The following is a 19,995-nucleotide window of genomic DNA, read 5'->3' as shown; positions in this document are numbered from 1 at the left end:
AAATTGTGGTGCCAGTTACATTTATTTGCAAGGTTGTACAGAGCCATGCAAGTTTTTCACTTTATGCAGATATTACTTTTATAATCGAGTATTGCAGTATTCATATTTACGGGTCTTAGTTTGGGTTTTTTCTTCTCCAAATCAGTGTGATAGTGTCAAATATGGCGGTACTTATAACAGTACAACCTACAGAGTGGAACTCTTTTACCGTTATCTCTGTTACAGAAACCAGATCAAGTGACCGTGACCTACATTGTGTGTAGACTAAAACTGCCCACTTGCTTTGGTATACAACATGCCAGATAAGATATAATATTGTAGAAATAGCAACGAAGGAAGGAAATGTTTTATTTAATGACGCACTCAACATTTTATTTACGGTTAAGGACCACATAGATACTGAGAGAGGAAACCCGCTGTCGCCACTTCATGGGCTACTTTTCTCGATTAGCAGCAAGGGAATTTTATATGCACCATCCCACAGACAGGATAGTACATACCACGGCATTTGTTACACCAGTTGTGGAGCACTGGCTGGGATGAGAAATAGCCAAATGGGTCCACCGACAGGGATCGATCCTAGACAGACCGTGCATCAAGCGAGCGCTGTACCACTGAGCTATGTCCCGCCCCTTTGTAGAAATAATGCTGCTTTATTAACTCGGCTTTAGTATGTGGCTTTTGTTTTGTTGTGAATCGGCGTAGGCGTGGCGTGTAGGTGTGTGGGAGGAGGAATGATTGAATGAATGGATGGATGGATGAACATGCGTTTTCCATGGATATGTTTACATATGTATGAGTCCCAGTGTGTGAGAGAGAGAGAGAGAGAGAGAGAGAGAGAGAGAGAGAGAGAGAGAGAGAGAGAGACAGAGAGAGAGAGAGAGTGTGTGTGTCTGTGTGTGTGTGTGTGTTCACATAAATATGTATATGTATATATGTGCACTTGTACATGCGTGCATGGTGTTGATAAACACGAGTCATATGTCACTATCACCCGTAACACCTGCTGGTGTTTCACCAAGCCAACGATAATTCTATCTTTTTATCAAACATTCTACCGGTGCAATACGTCAAGGGTCCTATTTATCCATGAATAAAGAGGGTGAAATGGAGTCGGTTTAAAATGGAACAGCTATAGACAAATATTGTTGTCATTTAAAGAGACTGTTCTGTGTTTTCAGCCGCTGTAAGATGTTTCACACTAACTGAGCCTTTTTAGCGACTAAAATGACATATTACATACATTTCTTAATTCACAATACCAGTGTCTATATATCCAAAACGTTTGCGGTCTACTTCTTCAATGTTTGTAGCAGTCACTATTAATTATACTTCGTAATATATGGTACGAGATTATTGTACTGTAATATCCGGTTTGAGCTACTACAAACAAGACAAGAAAAACATTGTCTATACAGATAACGATATTCTAAACTGGAAAGTATTTTAAATAAGTCATTTTAGTCATCAAAAACGATAAATAAATTTAACATGTTACAAAAGCAGCAAACTGATGACAGTCCATTTAAACATATAAACACGCGCGCTCACACACGCACACGCATATACATACACACACACGCACATACACACGCGCGCGCGCGCGCACACACATATATACACACACACACATACATACACACACACGCGCGCGCCACACACACACACACACACACACACACACACACACTCGTTTTATGAATAATACCTCATCATGATACTGTCCAAATGAGAACGGCAAGTTCTAACCAGAGATATCGTGCATTGTTGTAAGTGGAAAAAGGACTTTTAGAAACCAAGGTACACCCATAATAGATTTCCAGATAACAACAGCGGTGTGGTGCTCTTTTGTATGAAACAATTCCAAACCGTTCGCTCATTCGGTCGTTACTAGCAAAACGGATATTAAAAACGAAGTATTACTCCTTTCACCGCCCCTTAACCAGGCCCTACAAGGCCCCACGCCACCAAGGGAATGATAAAACATTTCGCTTTTGTCAGATTGCCTTTGTCATTGTATTAGCTTGAAATCGATGTCGCCTTGTGAAAATAGTAGGAGCAACTTTCTTCATACACAATCAAGGATGAATGATGAAGAAATAGAAAAAATCTAGGTTTGAACCCGTTTTCGTAGATAATAATAAAGTTAAAAGTTCTACAATTATCTGAATCTTTCAAACGACACTCTGGCGCTAAAATCATGCGAAAGATACAGAGATTTGCCTAACCAAGACAACACCAGTGTCCGACATTAATTGTCCAAATTAACAAATGTTTGACATCCAATAGGCGATTATTAATAAATCAATGTGGTCTATTGGTGTCGTTAAACAAAACAAACTCGTTCCTTCAGGTCTTGCAGTTGGCGTCTGATGGAACACCGGTGTTGGCGCTGACGACATCGGGTTTTCTCATCGAGCTCGTCATGCCATACCAGGACGGAAGTTACAGCAGTGCCGCAGATTTCCTCACCTCGCCGGAAGGAATTGCAGTTATCGTTCTTGTTATCGTGGCGATAATTGTCATAATCATCTTCACTGTGATTTGCTGTCTGTTGTGCAAGAAGAAAAAGAAAATGTAATTTAAACATTTAACCTGTTCCTTCCCTTAGTTAACATTGCATATTTATTAAATGTTTAACACGGTATTTTATGAGAGAGAGAGAGAGAGAGAGAGAGAGAGAGAGAGAGAGAGAGAGAGAGAGAGAGAGAGAGAGAGAGATGACAGACATAGCAGAAACATTCATATTACATAAAATACACATTATTTTTTAAAAGAAAAGAAACGGGGATAAACATCCACGAATTTATCTAGGAATCTACAATGGGATTTTGCACTCTATCAGTTGTGATGAATGCAATACAATTATTCCCTTATGGTACATTACATGTCATATATCGATACTACAAGTCATTAATAATAATAATAATAATAATAATAGTAATACAATTTTTTATTAAAAATATGTAAGAAAATAATCATTTCATTGTATTTTTGAAAACAGTCTTTATCAAAAACACATTTTCTATTTTAAAACTTACTGAAGTCAGTGAGTTTATTTAACTGGTGATTGTTTTAACCAGAAGTGTTTCTGAATTAGGTGATAGTAACTGATTGTCTGTACTAGTTTGGTTATTAAATGTGCATTGCGGTTTATTTCAGGAAACAACACATCACAACAGCTCCCAAGCAGGGTACGTTTTACTAGATTTAAAACATTGTCAAACTAGTCGCATTAACCAGGTCTCGAATCCAGTCACTGCCCAATTCCATCAGGTCTCTCGTTTCCTACTCTTGAAATATCTTTAAAAATGTACAATGTAAAAAAGGAGGAATCTACACAGCCCCGATCTGTTTGATGCTCAGCCACTGTCCTTGCCATATACTGGACATGCGATATACGTGTCTGTGCCATGTTTGGAGGCACGCTAATAAATTTACTCGACTCAATTCAACAAAGCCCCCATTCGAAATTGCCTGGATCTGTCATTGCAAATGTCAAGAGCTACTACACATGGGCTCATTATACGTGCTTAGCCATATCAAAGGTGCCAACTGTGACATAGTTTCACCGTGACATAGTTTCACCGTGACATAGTTTCACTGTGACAAAGTTTTACCGTGAACAACCAGCGTTATTATTGGTCATCCCTGATCAAATCTAAAGAAAACTAAACTGTATCTCTGTACGGGCGAGATCCAGTGGTGTTTTAAAACAATGACGTGTGATTGCCATCATGTTGTGTGCATGCAGATCCATTTGTTACTATACATTGATTGCTAAACTCGTTTATGTAGGCCCACGTGTTGTATTCCAGAGAACAGAGTTGCGTTATGTTGTACAGTTATTATTTATTTTTTTATGTTTCAGAAAAGCAAAGCAGTCTTTCGTTCAAGAAATTTGAGGTACGTTATTCATAGAATTACATTAACTGTTAAAATTTAAATGTTTTCAATTATGTGTAATCAAATTATTATTATACGTTGAACACCACACCACCACCAACAACAACAATGAACAAAATTCACATAGACAATAACGAAACAACAACAACAACAAAACATCGTATGGATTTTGTTCACATTACTTTAAAAAAAATCTGAAGAACATATCATTAATAGATTATCTATTTTCATATTGCAGAACACGACATCCCCGGGAATTTCGCTGATTTCTAATGTACCGCCAACGTCCACGACTCTTCCTCCCATCACGCCACTAAAAGGTAAACATGTCCATATTTTCACCACACGCCACTAAAAGGTAAACATATCCATATTTTAACCACACGCCAGTGAAAGATAAAAATGTCCGTATTCTGACCACAAGCCACTAAAAGGTAAAGATGTCCGTATTTTCACCTCATGCCACTAAAAGGTAAAGATGTCCGTATTTTCACCTCACGCCACTAAAAGGTAAAGATGTCCGTATTTTCACCTTTACTTCACGTGATATTTCAGAAGTTTGTTTTGTTTAACGACACCACTAGAGCACATTGATTTTTTTAATTAATCATCGGCTATTGGATGTCAAACATATGGTCATTTTGACAGTCATAGAGAGGAAACCAGCTACATTTTTCCATTAGTAGCAAGGGATCTTTTATATGCACCATCCCACGGACAGGATAGCACATATCACGGCCTCTGATATACCAGTCGTGGTGCACTGGCTGGAACGATAAATAGCCCAATGGGCCCACCGACGGGGATCGAACCTAAATTGACCGCCCCACCTGTAATGAAATCATTTTGCTACAGTGTACTTCAGATATATCTATTCTTAAAGCTGAACACTCCAGCCCCAAGTAATGAAATCAGTTTGCTACAGTGCACTTCAGATATATCTATTCTTAAAGCTGAACACTCCAGCCCCAAGTAATGAAATCAGTTTGCAACAGTGTACTTCAGATATATCTATTCTTAAAGCTGAACACTCCAGCCCCAAGTAATGAAATCAGTTTGCTACAGTGTACTTCAGATATATCTATTCTTAAAGCTGAACACTCCAGCCCTAAGTTCAGCCAGCGAACGTTTCTCTAACGTTCTAGAACTATTTGATTGGTTCCTGACGTTCCATTTGGTTTAACTGAAGCGCATAAACCTCTCAGGCGGACGTTTTTCTGCTCGGTCTGGCTGAACGCAGCAGGGCATAGCTTTATTATTATTTAACCATTTATACCAAACTGTAGTTTAAGTGTTTATTACTTCTTCTTTCTTTTTTTTTCTTTTTCTTTTTTTTTTTTGGGGGGGGGGGGGGGGGGGGGGGTGGGAGGGGTGGCATTATTTTAGTTTGGCTTGGCGAAAAATAAAAATGAAAAGTACATTAGAAGTAACAAATATATTCTCTCTTTATGTACAATTTGTAAAAAAAAACATTAAAAAAAAAGTTAAAGCTTCAAACTCTACGAGCAGACGACAGTCGTCACTATGCACAAGTATTGTTGTTTATTATTTTAAATCTTGACCAGTGGTTTTACAAGTTCCACATCACAGAATGTTTTACAAAACAGTTTTTTTTTTTTTCATTTCCTTTTACGTCAAACCAAACTGTTATTATTGACAAAAACTCTTAGTATGGAGGCTGTTACGAAGTGTAGAAGAGATCGCCGCCGTTTGGGTGGGTTTTTTTTTACCGTGACACGCCTTTCTTCGATATCATTTAGTTGCAATTGGTTATCTAGGTCACGCAAAATGTATGAATTCGCCATGAACAGTCAGTTCGTGGGGCGCTTTGTCTGCTGTTCTCGGTAACGATCAGATTTCACCATTTTACAGGAGCTCTTACTCTCCCTCCCCATCACTCTCCCTCCCCCATCACTTTCCCTCCCCCTCCCCATCACTCTCACTCCCCCTCCCCCATCACTATCCCTCCCCATCACCCCCTCCCCATCACTCTCTCTCCCCATCACTCCCCCTCCCCATCACTCTCCTGAGACTAGTTCAAGGAGAGTATGTTTTAGCTTTCCAAAGCATGTGGCATCAATATGGTATATCTTAATTGGCTTCCCATAAGTTAGGGGATTAATTAACCACTCCACTTAATTTTCTTTTTTTCACGGCGAAGCACACAGACTTGTGTTTCAGATCGAGCTAGATGACCGTTTCCATTGATAATAGCGAAAAGACGTTCATAACTATAGAAGCTTGTTTTCGAACATTATTTCACGAGAATAACTGGTACCGGGTGTTATGATAACTATAGTTATTTTTAAACATTATTTCACAAGAATATCCAGTACAGAGTCGTGCATTGTGTTTTATTTTAGAACACGAAACATCGGCTCGTTCGCCTCCTCCCCCGTACCACATCAGCACATACCTGTCCCTGGCAGCACCAAAACCAAAGGAAGTGAAAACGGCTGGAACCACATCTTCTTCTGCAGCAGCACCGGTCATCAAGTCAAAGCAAACGCTAGGAAAAGTAGCCACGAAGAAAACTCTTTCTGCTACCAAATCGAAACACGCTCCTGAGGTACTATCGGTGTTCCTGAATTGATTTCTTAGTATTAACTTTGTCTGTCTGTCCCACATATAGTTTTTGGATTTTTTTTTCCCCCACAATGACTTGAGGTACTTGATGTATATAGCTTTAACATGTACGGTTACAAATAAAGTTTGACTTTCACGGCGAATTACTCATTTTGAACAGTTATGACCCTTGAACTTATGAGATACAAAAATTTGTTTTCCAAACTTTTTTGTTTTTGCAATGCCTGAATATATTGATATGAATTTTTTATATATCTTTATCATGTATCGCTACAGATCAGGTTTACTCACTTTTCACAGTTATGGCCCTTGAATTTAGGAGATACAAACATTTGTTGGGCCCGGAAGGGGACATGTATTGCTTTAGAAGTATTTCAGAATGCTGTTTCTGTCCCTTATTCGTTAGTATTATTTAAGAACTTTAATTATTCCTATTTCTGATCTGTTATTATTAATTTAGTGTTGCAGTTATTTCTGTCAATACGTTGACTCTTGAGTATTTGCTGGAATGGAAAAACCAGAAGAGTTTACTACTGATACTACTGATCCCTGACGTTACGCACTTTATCTTGGCATCAATCTGTCACAAAACTAAATCTCTCCCAGATGTTTAATATTATGATGGTCTGGTGTTAAAAATAACTCTACATCCGCAGAAAGTAGTCTTTATTTCTTATACGTGTGTAACTACATAGATTTACAATTCTTAAACACCTGCGTTTAAGAAAAACAGGCGCTTTTTAAAATTTATTATCCCCAGAAAAGACATACGGTAATGCCAGGGTTAGGGGCTCTAGTATCACTACTTTACATTAATATTATAGGATACACACTATACAAGAAAACAAATAATATGTTATGACAGTAATAAACATGTTACCACAAAAAGGAAAGACGAAACAATAGAAGGAAGTAAAATAAACAAATAGATTAATAATAATAATAATTTAAAAAAAAGAAGAATGAAAACCAAATGAAGCTAACTAAATAAATAATTTAATAAATAAAGAACCAACTAATCCCTAGCGTTGTTGTCGGCTGATAAGGTATCAACAGATACATTTATAAAACCAAATGAAGCTAACTAACTAAATAATTTAATAAATAAAGAACCAACTAATCCCTAGCGTTGTTGTCGGCTGATAAGGTATCAACAGATACATTTATAAAACCAAATGAAGCTAAGTAACTAAATAATTTAATAAATAAAGAACCAACCAATCCCTAGCGTTGTTGTCGGCTGATAAGGTATCAACAGATACATTTATAAAACCAAATGAGGCTAACTAAATAAATAATTTAATAAATAAAGAACCAACTAATCCCTAGCGTTGTTGTCGGCTGATAAGGTATCAACAGATACATTTATAAAACCAAATGAAGCTAACTAAATAAATAATTTAATAAATAAAGAACCAACTAATCCCTAGCGTTGTTGTCGGCTGATAAGGTATCAACAGATACATTTATAAAACCAAATGAAGCTAACTAAATAAATAATTTAATAAATAAAGAACCAACTAATCCCTAGCGTTGTTGTCGGCTGATAAGGTATCAACAGATACATTTATAAAACAAGCTTGGTAAATTCGGCCCTCTTTACTACAACAGTCAGGACAGAACATATGATTGAACGTGCACATTCAAGACAAACTGTTGTAGCGCACGCCTGTCATGGGCGCAGTTGTCGGCTCTCGCCGGCTCCTCCGTCCGGGATATGAAGAGTTGGGGTGGGGGTGGGAGGGGAACACGCGTGGGGTTACAACAGTTGAATGATTCAAGGCATTGTCTCGTATCATCTCTTCCCTCGATGTGGTTCATGATGATACATGTCTGTTTGTGCTGCAGCCTCCAGAGAAAGCTGAGAAAATCTCACTGGACGACATGAGCATCGATGATATTGACGAAGTCTCTGAACCGCTGCCAGAGAGCCAGCGCGCCAGGAAAAGTAGGTCGGGGTCTCTCTTCACGAACGAACCGCTCATCATCGAAGGGAAGACGTTTGATGGCGTTGGATTCAATGAAGGTAAAATTGAATTGATCATAGGCTACGTGTGTGTAGTTTAAACAAACATTGTAAGCATATCTTAACATTTAGAAAAACATATAAATCAGGATTTGCTTATTTGATGCATAATTTATGCTCGCCGTTTAGTCATTTATAAAATGCTATTAATAGTTGGCTTATGTGTTGGCTTAGGTGTAAAGTAGTTTTTGATTTGATAAAATATTTTTATTTGCATACGTCTGGCTTATTTTAAAAAACATTTTCGAATTAAAAAAAACAGGGAAAAGAATCAGAATACGAATATCCAGTCATTTATTTGACGTTTTTACCAGATCAGACCGTACGTATTTCGCTTATCTCTAGTACGTATTAAGTAACAATTTTATTTTGTTTTCATGGATACGTAGAAAAAAGATAAGCAGAAATTTAATAAGTAAAAATTAACAAAATATGAAAGCATAATCTGTAGAACACGGCATTAGTTGGAACTAGTATTTGATAAACCTAGTCGCAGTGTACTTTATGCCAAATGAATCAATTAAGTACATGAAAATACGACTAACTGGTTAACAACGTAGTAGTGGGCTTTATCTTGTCAAGGTAAGAGAAACTCACCGAGTTCTGCCCAAACTAAAATAAAACTCACATCTTACGTCATTAACCAGTCGTTTTGTTTGTCTTTTTTAATATCCTGCAATCCAACGAGAAATTGGGATGGGGAATGGCAGTTTGTTTAGTTTTAGTTCTTAACAGGTATGAAAGACAATTCAATGTAAGCAAACTGGGTATTTGTAATATGTTATTTAGGTGATGCATGCCGCCTGTTTGTGTAGGAGGATCGAAACAGTTCTAACATATGTAATGTAAACTAATAAATTCAAAGTATCTGATTGTCAATATATATAAAAAGTAAAAATTCCAGCCAACTGAAAACCATGTGACTTGTTTTTTATGCTACTGGCAGGATGTGATTGCAGGATGTGATTGCAGGATAAAAGAAAACAAACATTTCAATATACTGATCACAGACCTCGGCGTAAAACACAAACTACGAGGAGATGATTAATTGCTATCCTGACTTAGATTTTAAGAGTTGCTGATACCATATAAATTCACACGTTAACAGTTTAATATCACTTTCCTTGAACAAATCCCAGAGGAGTAATGATGAGCGAGTGATAGTTCTCCTTAAACGGCGACGTCTGTGATCATTTCATATAGTATTTGCTAGTTTTAATATTAAAGTAGGTCATAGCTTGCTCCATGTATAATAACGTTCTCAACAGATTGTCAGTACTAGATATTAGTATGCTAATAATAATTATATATCTAAAGAAAAACATTCTCCAAATTGTGTGGATAAAAAACCGTCATTATACCATTCTTGAATCATCGCCTGTTCGACACATTCAATCACCGTTACTGACCATAAAAACGTTGATCAAACTGCATAGCAGACATGGGGCGATTGCATGACAAAAGTAATCGATTACGATTACGATTACGATTACTTAAGAATGTCATGATTACGATTACGATTACAAGGAAAATGAAAGTAATCGATTACGATTGCGATTACACTGCCCAGTAATCATGATTACAATCATGATTACATTTTCACAAATATGATCTATTTTTGTTGACTGTGTCAAAATTACCAAATGTTTGACATTCAATAGTCCATAATTAATTAATCAATGTACTACAGTAGTGTCGTTAAACAAAACAAACTTTACTTATTACATGAATATTTAAAACATATTATTATATTTAACGACAAAACGTAATTACATGTGTGTTAATCTCCAAGCTGCTAAAAGAAACCCAAGAATGCCCCTTTAATCGCCGAACTGCTCTAGTTCAGTGTCACATAAAACAAGACATATAGTTTACAGTTATCAAAGGTACGAGTTGTCAACTGTGATCATTTGACAATACATCAAAAGTGTTGAATGCGATCGGTTGGACTGTGGCAGACTTTGCTTTTGTTAGTCTTAATGACTGCAGACGGACAGCGCACAACCGTAATCTCTTGTCTGTAAGCTTGACTGGGCCACCAAATTTACGCACAGCAATACGTTATTTAACATATATAACCCCTCCCTCCAAAGCATCACTACAATCGTTACAATTTTAGGTAACCATTGATATAAAGTAATATAACCCACAAATTAAAAAAGAAAGATTAAAATAATAGGATATTTTTTTAGTGTTCTACCGGTTCAGAAAATATTTTGCTCCAGCACTTTCTTGCCACGTGACTTCTGGAGAATCAATTATTTCAGTCAACTTGTAAATTAACTGATTCACTTGACAGGTAAAAAGCCATAAACCGCCCCCCCCCCCAAAAAAAAAAGAAGAAAAAAAAAGAAGAAAAAAAAAAAGAAACACCAACAAACAAAAAAAACAACCAAAAAACACAGGAGAAAACGTCACAGGAAAAAAAAAAGTCACAACTTTTAATAAAAAATATATATTAGGCAATGTGTAACTGACTCTTTCGATATTAGTTTGGTCGTTGTTTTATTTGAATAAAAAAACATAGCAAACACCAAACACATTATAGATGAACACATAGATACGTTTTTTAAAATACTTACTTATAATAATGGTTTTAAATGCAACATTAGCCTGAAATGAAAATATAGAAAACAATAGATCGAGTTTGAGCCGAGACGTCACTGTTACCGGTGACACCAGAATAATACATGTTAAAAGGATACAAACCCAGGATAGTCCCTTTGCTCAGTGCTGCACCCAACTACTAGCACCGTTACTTGAGTTGTTACCTAGCATATCAAAGAGGTTTGGTTAATAGGCATGTTTTCACAAGCTTATGTCTGTTATAACATAATATAACCATTTACAGACATAATGGAAGGTGTTGGTATAAAACAGTTAAGGAGAATATAATAATATGTGTACAGAACTCTATTTAAAACTAAGTAAATTCACGCCTTCCTATTATTTTTTATAAATATTTTCCTAAGTTACATACTTTGTTTACATTGCTAGTAGGTATTACTTTAAAGATACATGTATATTGAAGGATGCTATAATAATGATTAATATATAATCATCAAAAAAGTGCAAGTTCATACAGTTTGAAACTTTAATCGTAGTGTAGTAATCACTGAAGTAATCATAAATTACGATTACATTAGCAATGTAATCGATTACGATTACGATTACATGGTATTCTCAAACAGAGTAATCGATTACGATTACATGAAAATATGTAATCGATTACGATTACTGATTACCCCATGTCTGCTGCATAGTGTCAATTTTAACAGAAATAGTCAGACTAACTGCATAATAAAAAGAGGAGCATATAAAGCGTACCTTGCTAGTCTGTAGGCAAAACTCTCGGTACGGCTAGAGATGTCGTTGCTAGCTTTACAAAACAAGTGATTCTTTTAAACTAGGGTAAATAGTTACTGCCGAAAGCATTTGTAACATCAGTGTCGGATGTTGAACGGTGTAAACTGCTTTAATTTAACCACAGGTCATATGTTGTACATCATAATTCCGTTATTGAAACCAGAGCTTCCAAGCAAGGGAGTTAATAAACGAGATTTGAATTTTGACAGCAAGCCTTCCGTTATTACCTCTCTTCTAAAGTATCGGAATTGACAACTAGATAAATGAATGTTCAACGACACCCCAGCAGAATTGACAACTGAAGTGCTGCCGATTATCGTAAACGTATTTAAACAAAAACCGTAACTTTGCGATACTACAAAAAATCGTAATAAATTAAAAACGAAAAATTAAACTACTTTCTGAATCTGCCTCATCTTAAAGTTTTTATTCTTTGGATATAGATATTTCTCTGTTAAATATCTTCGTAGGTGAGATGTAGACTTACTTTACGTATGGAACTGAAAAAGTAATATTTCCGTGAATGTTGTAGTTAGTTGACGTAAATGGATATGCGTCATTAAAATGTGCATGCAATGGTTTACAACTATTCTTGTTTACGATTTACGCATTGTGATGTTGATGCTTTAACGTAGATTACCTTTACAGCAACTCAGGAACCCTACGTTTACAACACTAAAACTGGAGAGGTGCTGAGGGACGTGACATCCACTCCAACAACAGAACGCAACATCGAGAAAAGTCCCGAACCTTCTGCACAAGCAGACGACAGTTCAGAAGTGAAGATCCCAGCAGAAAGCACGACTGTTGCCCATACCGGACATCGCTCGGTTCCTTTCATAAAGCAGAGTCTCACCAGCACCGCCATCAACAGGCCCAAACCAGCAAGCCAGACGTCGCCAAAGCCGTTAACGAAGAGGATACAAGCTGTCCCTCTAACTCTTAAACCGTCGTCTGCTCCAGATTCCGATTCCGAATCGAAACCAGCGCGATTTACTTTCCTGTCGAGCGAGTTAAAAGCACCGCACCATCGCAGCTACAACGAGCTCCTGTCGACCAAAGATGGTTCTTGGTCGAGCAGTCGGAGCATGGATTCCGGTCTGGGCGAGTCGCCTGCCGGAAATGCGTCCCCAGATAACGACAACCACAGCACATGTGACGAATTACAGTCCATGACGTCATCGAACCCGTCGCTGAACATTCTGGCCAGACCGCGACTTTCGTGGCACGGGCAGAGCTCGATACCACACGGGTTCAAAACAACGCGTGACGCCATAGCTAGAGATCCGTTCTATGCTAGCTGGGCGAAAGGGATAGCTCAGAGGGGTAAACACAACCCGTTGGATTTGGCCCGCAAGCCGAGGAAACCGGCTGCTGAATCCACAGAAGAGCTGGATGTGTTGAAGCTGACCCAGCAGGTGTCAGCCAAACCACCACCACACCTGGTGAAAACGCGATACAACTGGCTGAGCTAAGATCGAGATGGAAGCCTTTTTTCAAGCAGAAACAAAACAACAGCGTATGCCTCTGTGATTGGCTTTTTATTTGTGCGTATATAAACTGTCACTATCTCACAACCTTTCCTCAAAATAAACATTCCAAACAGGACATTAATATATAATCTATATAATTTTAAAACGATTGATTGTGTTTGCTGATAATCGTATACTAGCGGTACAATATGTTAAATGTTTGGATGTACTTGTATATAAATTGTAACTATGCCATCATTACTTAAAACCCCCACGAAAAAGTTCAAACATTATATTCAGTGTTGCAAAATTAGAAATAAAGTCTAATAGTATTTTGATTATAACTGTTTATACGCTTATATAGCTGCGAAACTTGTTTAACTGTAGAACCAGAAATCACAAGATATTAAACATATGTATTCACGTGATTATGAAAAAACGCTTCATCCTTTCATACACTGGAAGTTAGATATATATAACTATGGTATATACAATTCACTTCGTCCATTGTTATATTTTAAAACTGTATTATATATTTACTGTAAAACAGTTTCTTAACAGGTTTTCTGATTGGGTCGATTCCGATGAATATAACACTGGAACAGTTTTGCAACCGACATTAATTATGAGTTAAAACGAGAATTTTATATTATTATTATTAACAAATATTTAATAAGAAAGACTTAACAGATAATATAACTTATATAATAAGAAACGCGAGATTTTTAAATGTCATTTCTATATGGTAAATTATAACAATTTATTTCGGGGATGTAACTGTCAATATTACAAGACATGCTGGTTTATGACTGAGACCCAAATTGCAGGTACCCTTTCAACTTTCCATGAAACGACACGCCAAAACGCACCTGTCTCGAAGGCCGTGGGTGGCAGTCGCAAACAATTGTCATGAAAACCGAAATGCACGTGCATCTCGTGGAGGTTATTGGTATAAAAACCAACTTGAACCGCGTTCCTGGCATTCGTAATTTGCACGCATCAGGTATGACCCGATTGTCAGCAGCGCAGAGAGAACAAGCTATCGGCCGATTGCAAGCCGGGCAGCGTGCCCTGGTTGTTGCTAACGCTTACAATGTCCATGTCAGCACCATCCATCGTTTACAGCAGCGGTACATCAACACCAACAGCACTGCAGACAGTCACCGCAGCGGGCGCCCCCGGGTGACCACGCCCAGGCAGGACCGCTACATCAACCGGCAACACCTCCATGATCGCTTCAGAACGGCCAGCATGACAGCTCGCGCGACCATAGGCACTGGACAGCGACCCATCAGTGACGACACGGTACGACGTCGACTGGCCGCCAACAACCTTTTTGCCGACGTCCCGCTCGAGGACCTGTCCTCACCGCCCGCCACCGTCAGACACGACTACAGTGGGCTACACAGCACCAACATTGGCGGCATCAACAATGGAGGTTGATAGTCTTCTCTGACGAGAGCCGGTACTGCGTTTCCAACTCGGATGGCAGAGTGAGGGTGTGGCGTAGGAGGGGTGAACGCTACAGAGACGCATGTGTCCTGGAGAGAGACCCGTGGGGTGGCCAAAGCATCATGGTTTGGGGTGCTATAGGCCTGAATCAGAGAATTGGGCCCCATTTGTTCCAAAATGTTGGTGCAGGCAGAGGGAATGGCATCACAGCGCAGCGCTACGTTGACCAGATTCTAACACCTCACATAGTGTCCTTCTTCACGCGTCACCATAACCACGTGTTCCAGCAGGATAATGCTCGCCCCCACACGGCCAGGATCACCATGGACTTCCTGCGTCAGCACATCAGAACCATGCCGTGGCCGGCTCTCAGCCCTGATTTGAACCCGATTGAACACCTGTGGGATGAAATCCAGAGACGGCTTAACCAGGTGGTCCCACGGCCGACAACTCGTGTGCAACTGGAGGCAGCTTTCCTGAGGGTGTGGGCACAGGTGCCAATGGCTTTTGTGAACCGCCTCGTGCACTCCATGTACCGACGGTGTATGGCCGTTTTGAACACCCAGGGAGGACATACACGGTATTGAACATGTCACGCCCTACAATCTCGATGTGCTGGATCCCCCCACTACCTGAAGACAGGCAAACGACCCAGAGACTGTGGTCAAAGTGCATCCAATAAATTGACTTTATCAGATTTTTCAAAATTTATCTTTGATATTAATAAATTGAAACATATTTTCTCAGCCACACGTGTCGCGTTTCTTTTGCGGTTCAGTATATATTCCGTATATAGGCAAGGCTAATTTTAAAGACTTGTTTTTAGAACTTAAATAATAGCAAATATAGTTTTGCTGTAGTACCACCTGGTTTAGTTTGTTTTATTTATTAGACTTGTCCCCATGCATATCCTCAACAATTAAATGATTAATATCTAATGGTAAATGGTAGTGTTATATGTTGTGCATTTCTGTGACGTTGTATAGACGTATGTAAATATGATTTTTTTTTTCCTTACACCCCACCCCCCACCCCCACCCCCCGTTTATTGTCTTATAGTAGCATTTATTTATATACATATTAGTCAAAATTAAAAATGCCTCACTAATACATGTATATATATATATATATATAGGCCATGATTAAAATCCATTTCTCAAAACATGTTTGCTGCCCTCCATAATGTGGTATGGACTAACAGTTAAATGTTTAATAAGCTTTGTCCCACATATTATGTAGGCCTAATTTGTTGTTCTTGTTTGCTTTTGGGTTTGTCAATTTAGAAAAACCCACAAATTGTTAATACAAATAAAATAAATAAATAAATAAATAAATGAAAAAAATATCGAGAATACCAACAAAACACATTATGTAATCTTCTTATTTTTAAATACAAAAGGTTGTGTCTACAGGATCTATTTTTTTGGTGTTTATTTTTCTATACATCAAGTCTGGTCTTTTCTCAGATGCTATAACTGTACTAAAATAGTAATCATTTTTATTTTGCACACAAATATCAAACAACTTATGCGTTTTATGGATTGGATTTATTTTTCCCGTATCAGCATCATTACTACTTCACATCAATCAAAATATTTGTTACCATTTTATGCTGTTTACACAATAAAGTAGTTATATATGCAAAGATGTGTTTGTTACGTGTAACATCGCAAAAGACCGGCCTCGGTGGCGCAGTGGTTAAGCCATCGGACTACAGGCTGGTAGGTACAGGGTTCGCAGCCCGGTACCGGCTCCAACCCAGAGCGAGTTCTTAAGGGCTCAATGGGTAGGTGTAAGGCCACTACATCCTCTTCTCTCTCACTAACGACTAACCAACTAACAACTAACCCACTGTCCTGGACAGACAGCCCAGATAGCTGAGGTGTGTGCCCAGGACAGCGTGCTTGAACCTTAATTGGATATAAGCACGAAAATAAGTTCAAAATCAAAAATCATCGCAAAAGGACAATGTGATTCAAATTCCATCGATTCATGTTGGCTGTTTACACTTAACAAAGGTAGGTCAACAGAAGAGCGTACATCCCACAGGCAGCAGAATAGATCCTCTTGTAGGACTGGCTGCATTAGAGTGACCGATGTTGTACAATCTTTTTTTCACTTTCATTTTTTACTCTTCGTGGTTAAGCTATACCGGCTCGCACGCAGAGCGAGTTTTAACGACTCATTGGGTAGGTGCAAGACCACTACACCACCGACTTCTCTCTCAAAACCACTAACCCTCTGTCCTGGACAGACAGCCAGATAGCCGAGGTGTGTGCCCAGGACAGCGTTTTTTAAACCGTAAATGTATATAAGCACTAAAATAAGGATTAATGAATGAATTAATGTTCGTCTTCCGCCTTGTCTTTATTGAAGCTCACAAAATTAGGATCTCACCTCGGATTCGTGTAATTCGATTAACAGGACTTTACACCAGCAATGTTTTGATTTGTCAAACAAAATATTCCCATGCCGATTTCAGCAAGACCGAGCAGAAAAACGTTCGCTAGTCTAGTTTATAATGGTTGACGTTAAACCACAATGACGACAGATCAGACCAGTCAAAAGTTCGCGCGAACTTAAACGTCACTCTTTGTCGCTGAACACGACTAACGACACTGCGTACCGCTGGCTTCGTATAGCTCTACCAGCAAGATGCTACTTCAGTTAGGCTAGATTGGCAGTCTTCGACCAGCAAGATGTTACTTCAATTAGGCTAGATTGGCAGTCTTCGACCAGCAAGATGTTACTTCAATTAGGCTAGATTGGCAGTCTTCGACCAGCAAGATGTTACTTCAATTAGGCTAGATTGGCAGTCTTAGGACTGATGTTCGTACACGGGAAACAGGATCATCCACCGCATTACAGTCACGCGGAGATCACCGGTCATTAAAACTAACAATCATTCATATCATTTAACAGTTGTAGAAAACACATTATTAAAGTAGACAAACACAAACATATACTCAACGTTTCCGGGAAATATCAGTAGTGCGTGTAGTATATTTTTATCGGAACTACTCCGTTCTACTGTTTCCCACACTATGCAACATACCAGTGGTGTAACATTGGAAAAACAGGACTGAAATCATCCACCCATCCATCCAACAAGTTGCATGACACACTTACACATACCCTTGGTCGTTAAGATTTTGGGTTTTTTAATGATCTTTTAATTACTTTTTTAATAACACCTCAGAACAAAAATAAACTTCGGCTATGGGTGTCATAAAAAGAATTTTTTATATTAAAAAACCACTTACATTAAAACAAAAATTGTATAATTACGTAAAAGCAATGTAAAGAGCTGTGAAAAATACAAATATTACAGGTAAGTATATTTTAAAATCTGGTATAGAAATCAGTGTTTAAAAACTTTAAAATTACTTTTTGGTGGAATTTAAAAAGATTCCACCACATTACAAAATAGTGTTTTGCTTTTCTATTGTTAAACATATCCCGTACAAATTAACTTGTGTGTGGCAGTACTAATATTTGCTTTTATTGCATTATACTGACGTGTAGAATGCTCTAGTTCATTATGTAGGTATAACATGCAGCAGCACCATAGCAAGCACAGCTGCACTGGCTCGAAATAATAAAACAGGGTACTCGACTCAACACGTGAATAAAAGCAATGTTAACAAAAAGTCAACAGTTTTGAAAATGTAACAAAACGTAAACATTTGTAAAAATAAGTTAACTAAGAATTATAATACAGTAGTAATATAACTACTAATTTAGTTGATAATTTCCCGTTTTCAAGTTTTCAGTAGCCATTTGGTTACTATTGACAAAATACAGATTAGATTATGATACAGATTATTGCTAACGAACATTAGCGAATGTATCCAATATTCAAACGCTGAATTGCTTTGCCCAGTAATAGAAAAAGAAAAGAAAAACAAAGGTAGTTACTTTCGTACATAAAAATGGAAATAAAATCGTTTAATAACATTTGAACACAATATAATGCATTCGCCCCCGGTCATTATGTCAAAGTTCAGTCACAGAGTAAATAACCAACTCAAACACAATTTAAATAGACCTACACGAGATTTTATAAGATTTTTCTTTTTAAACGGGGTTAATTTGTAATGAATTAATACATTTTATGGATGAAATTTAATTTGAAACCCTCCCCCCTCCCCCCCGCTTGTGACGAGAATGATTTTGCAACATGTTGGTGTATCTTCCAGACACCAAATGGAGGTACGTCTACAACACAAAAACCGGAAATGCGCAGTGGATAACCACGTCTGATCTAAACAGTCTCGTCAACGACGGCAGCACCGATGACGTCTTCAAGACGCCGTCCCTCAAACAGCCCGGCGGTTTTGGGGTTAGGCTGCCTGCTGTAACATCTTTCAGGGCGGAGACACGGGACAGTGGATTTACATCTGCTTGAACCCCAGACGATAATTATATGAACATCACATGTACACACACACACACACACACACACACACACACACCACACACACAACCAAAATACAGAAATTATTATATAGACAACAAAGACCATAGCGATTATGCAGCATAGGTTACATAAACCCACCTGTACCCACAAGAAAATAATTATAAAACATTTTGGGACAATTGTCAGCTATTAATAGGCCTAGATCTCCGTTTTGTACTAGATTTAAGGCAATGAAGCGTTATATTACAATGAATATGTCCACACCAGGTAAACAATTAAAATAATGATACATGTATAGGCTATACCAGTAGTATAGAAATATATCCACATCTATAAATCATCTCTTTTGATCCAGTAACATTACAATTCATATCTACCCATTTGTTTTCTTCTAATAAGCTGTATGATATCCATCATATAAAATGAAATTTTATTTAACGATGCACTCTAACACATTTTTTTATTTACGGTTATATGGCGTCGGGCATATGGTTAAGGACCACACAGATATTGAGAGGAAACCCGCTGTCGCCACTTCATGGACTACTCTTTTCAATTAGCAGAAAGGGATCTTTTATATGCACCATCCCAGACAGGATAACACATACCACGGCCTTCGATATACCAGTCGTGGTGCACTGGCTGGAACGAGAAATAGCCCAAAGGGCCCACCAATGGGGATCGATCCCAGACCGATCGTTCATTTAGCGAGTGCTGTACCACTGAGCTATGTCCTGCCCCCAGCATATGAAGTCAATGAGACAATT

At 38.1% G+C, this 19,995-nt stretch overlaps 1 protein-coding gene and 1 long non-coding RNA gene across 2 annotated transcripts; one reads left to right on the top strand and one right to left on the bottom strand.

The window, feature by feature from the left end:
* The first annotated feature begins 646 nt into the window (after positions 1-646).
* Positions 647-19,719, top strand: LOC121367462. Its single transcript, XM_041491644.1, has 7 exons — positions 647-2,577; positions 3,163-3,194; positions 3,872-3,906; positions 4,145-4,226; positions 6,270-6,475; positions 8,341-8,518; positions 19,008-19,719. Exons 1-7 carry the CDS (start codon positions 2,426-2,428, stop codon positions 19,214-19,216), a joined length of 894 nt encoding a protein of 297 aa, XP_041347578.1. The 5' UTR covers positions 647-2,425; the 3' UTR covers positions 19,217-19,719.
* LOC121367464 lies at positions 2,414-14,057 on the bottom strand. The gene is made up of 3 exons (XR_005957383.1): positions 12,525-14,057; positions 11,101-11,131; positions 2,414-2,551 (listed from the first exon to the last, which is right to left on the bottom strand). It is a non-coding gene; the product is annotated as an uncharacterized LOC121367464 (long non-coding RNA).
* Positions 19,720-19,995: the final 276 nt, after the last annotated feature.

This window comes from Gigantopelta aegis, chromosome 3 (assembly GCF_016097555.1).
Source record: "Gigantopelta aegis isolate Gae_Host chromosome 3, Gae_host_genome, whole genome shotgun sequence".
NCBI classification, from domain to species: Eukaryota; Metazoa; Mollusca; class Gastropoda; order Neomphalida; family Peltospiridae; genus Gigantopelta; species Gigantopelta aegis.
This window is presented reverse-complemented; position numbering and strand designations above follow the sequence as displayed.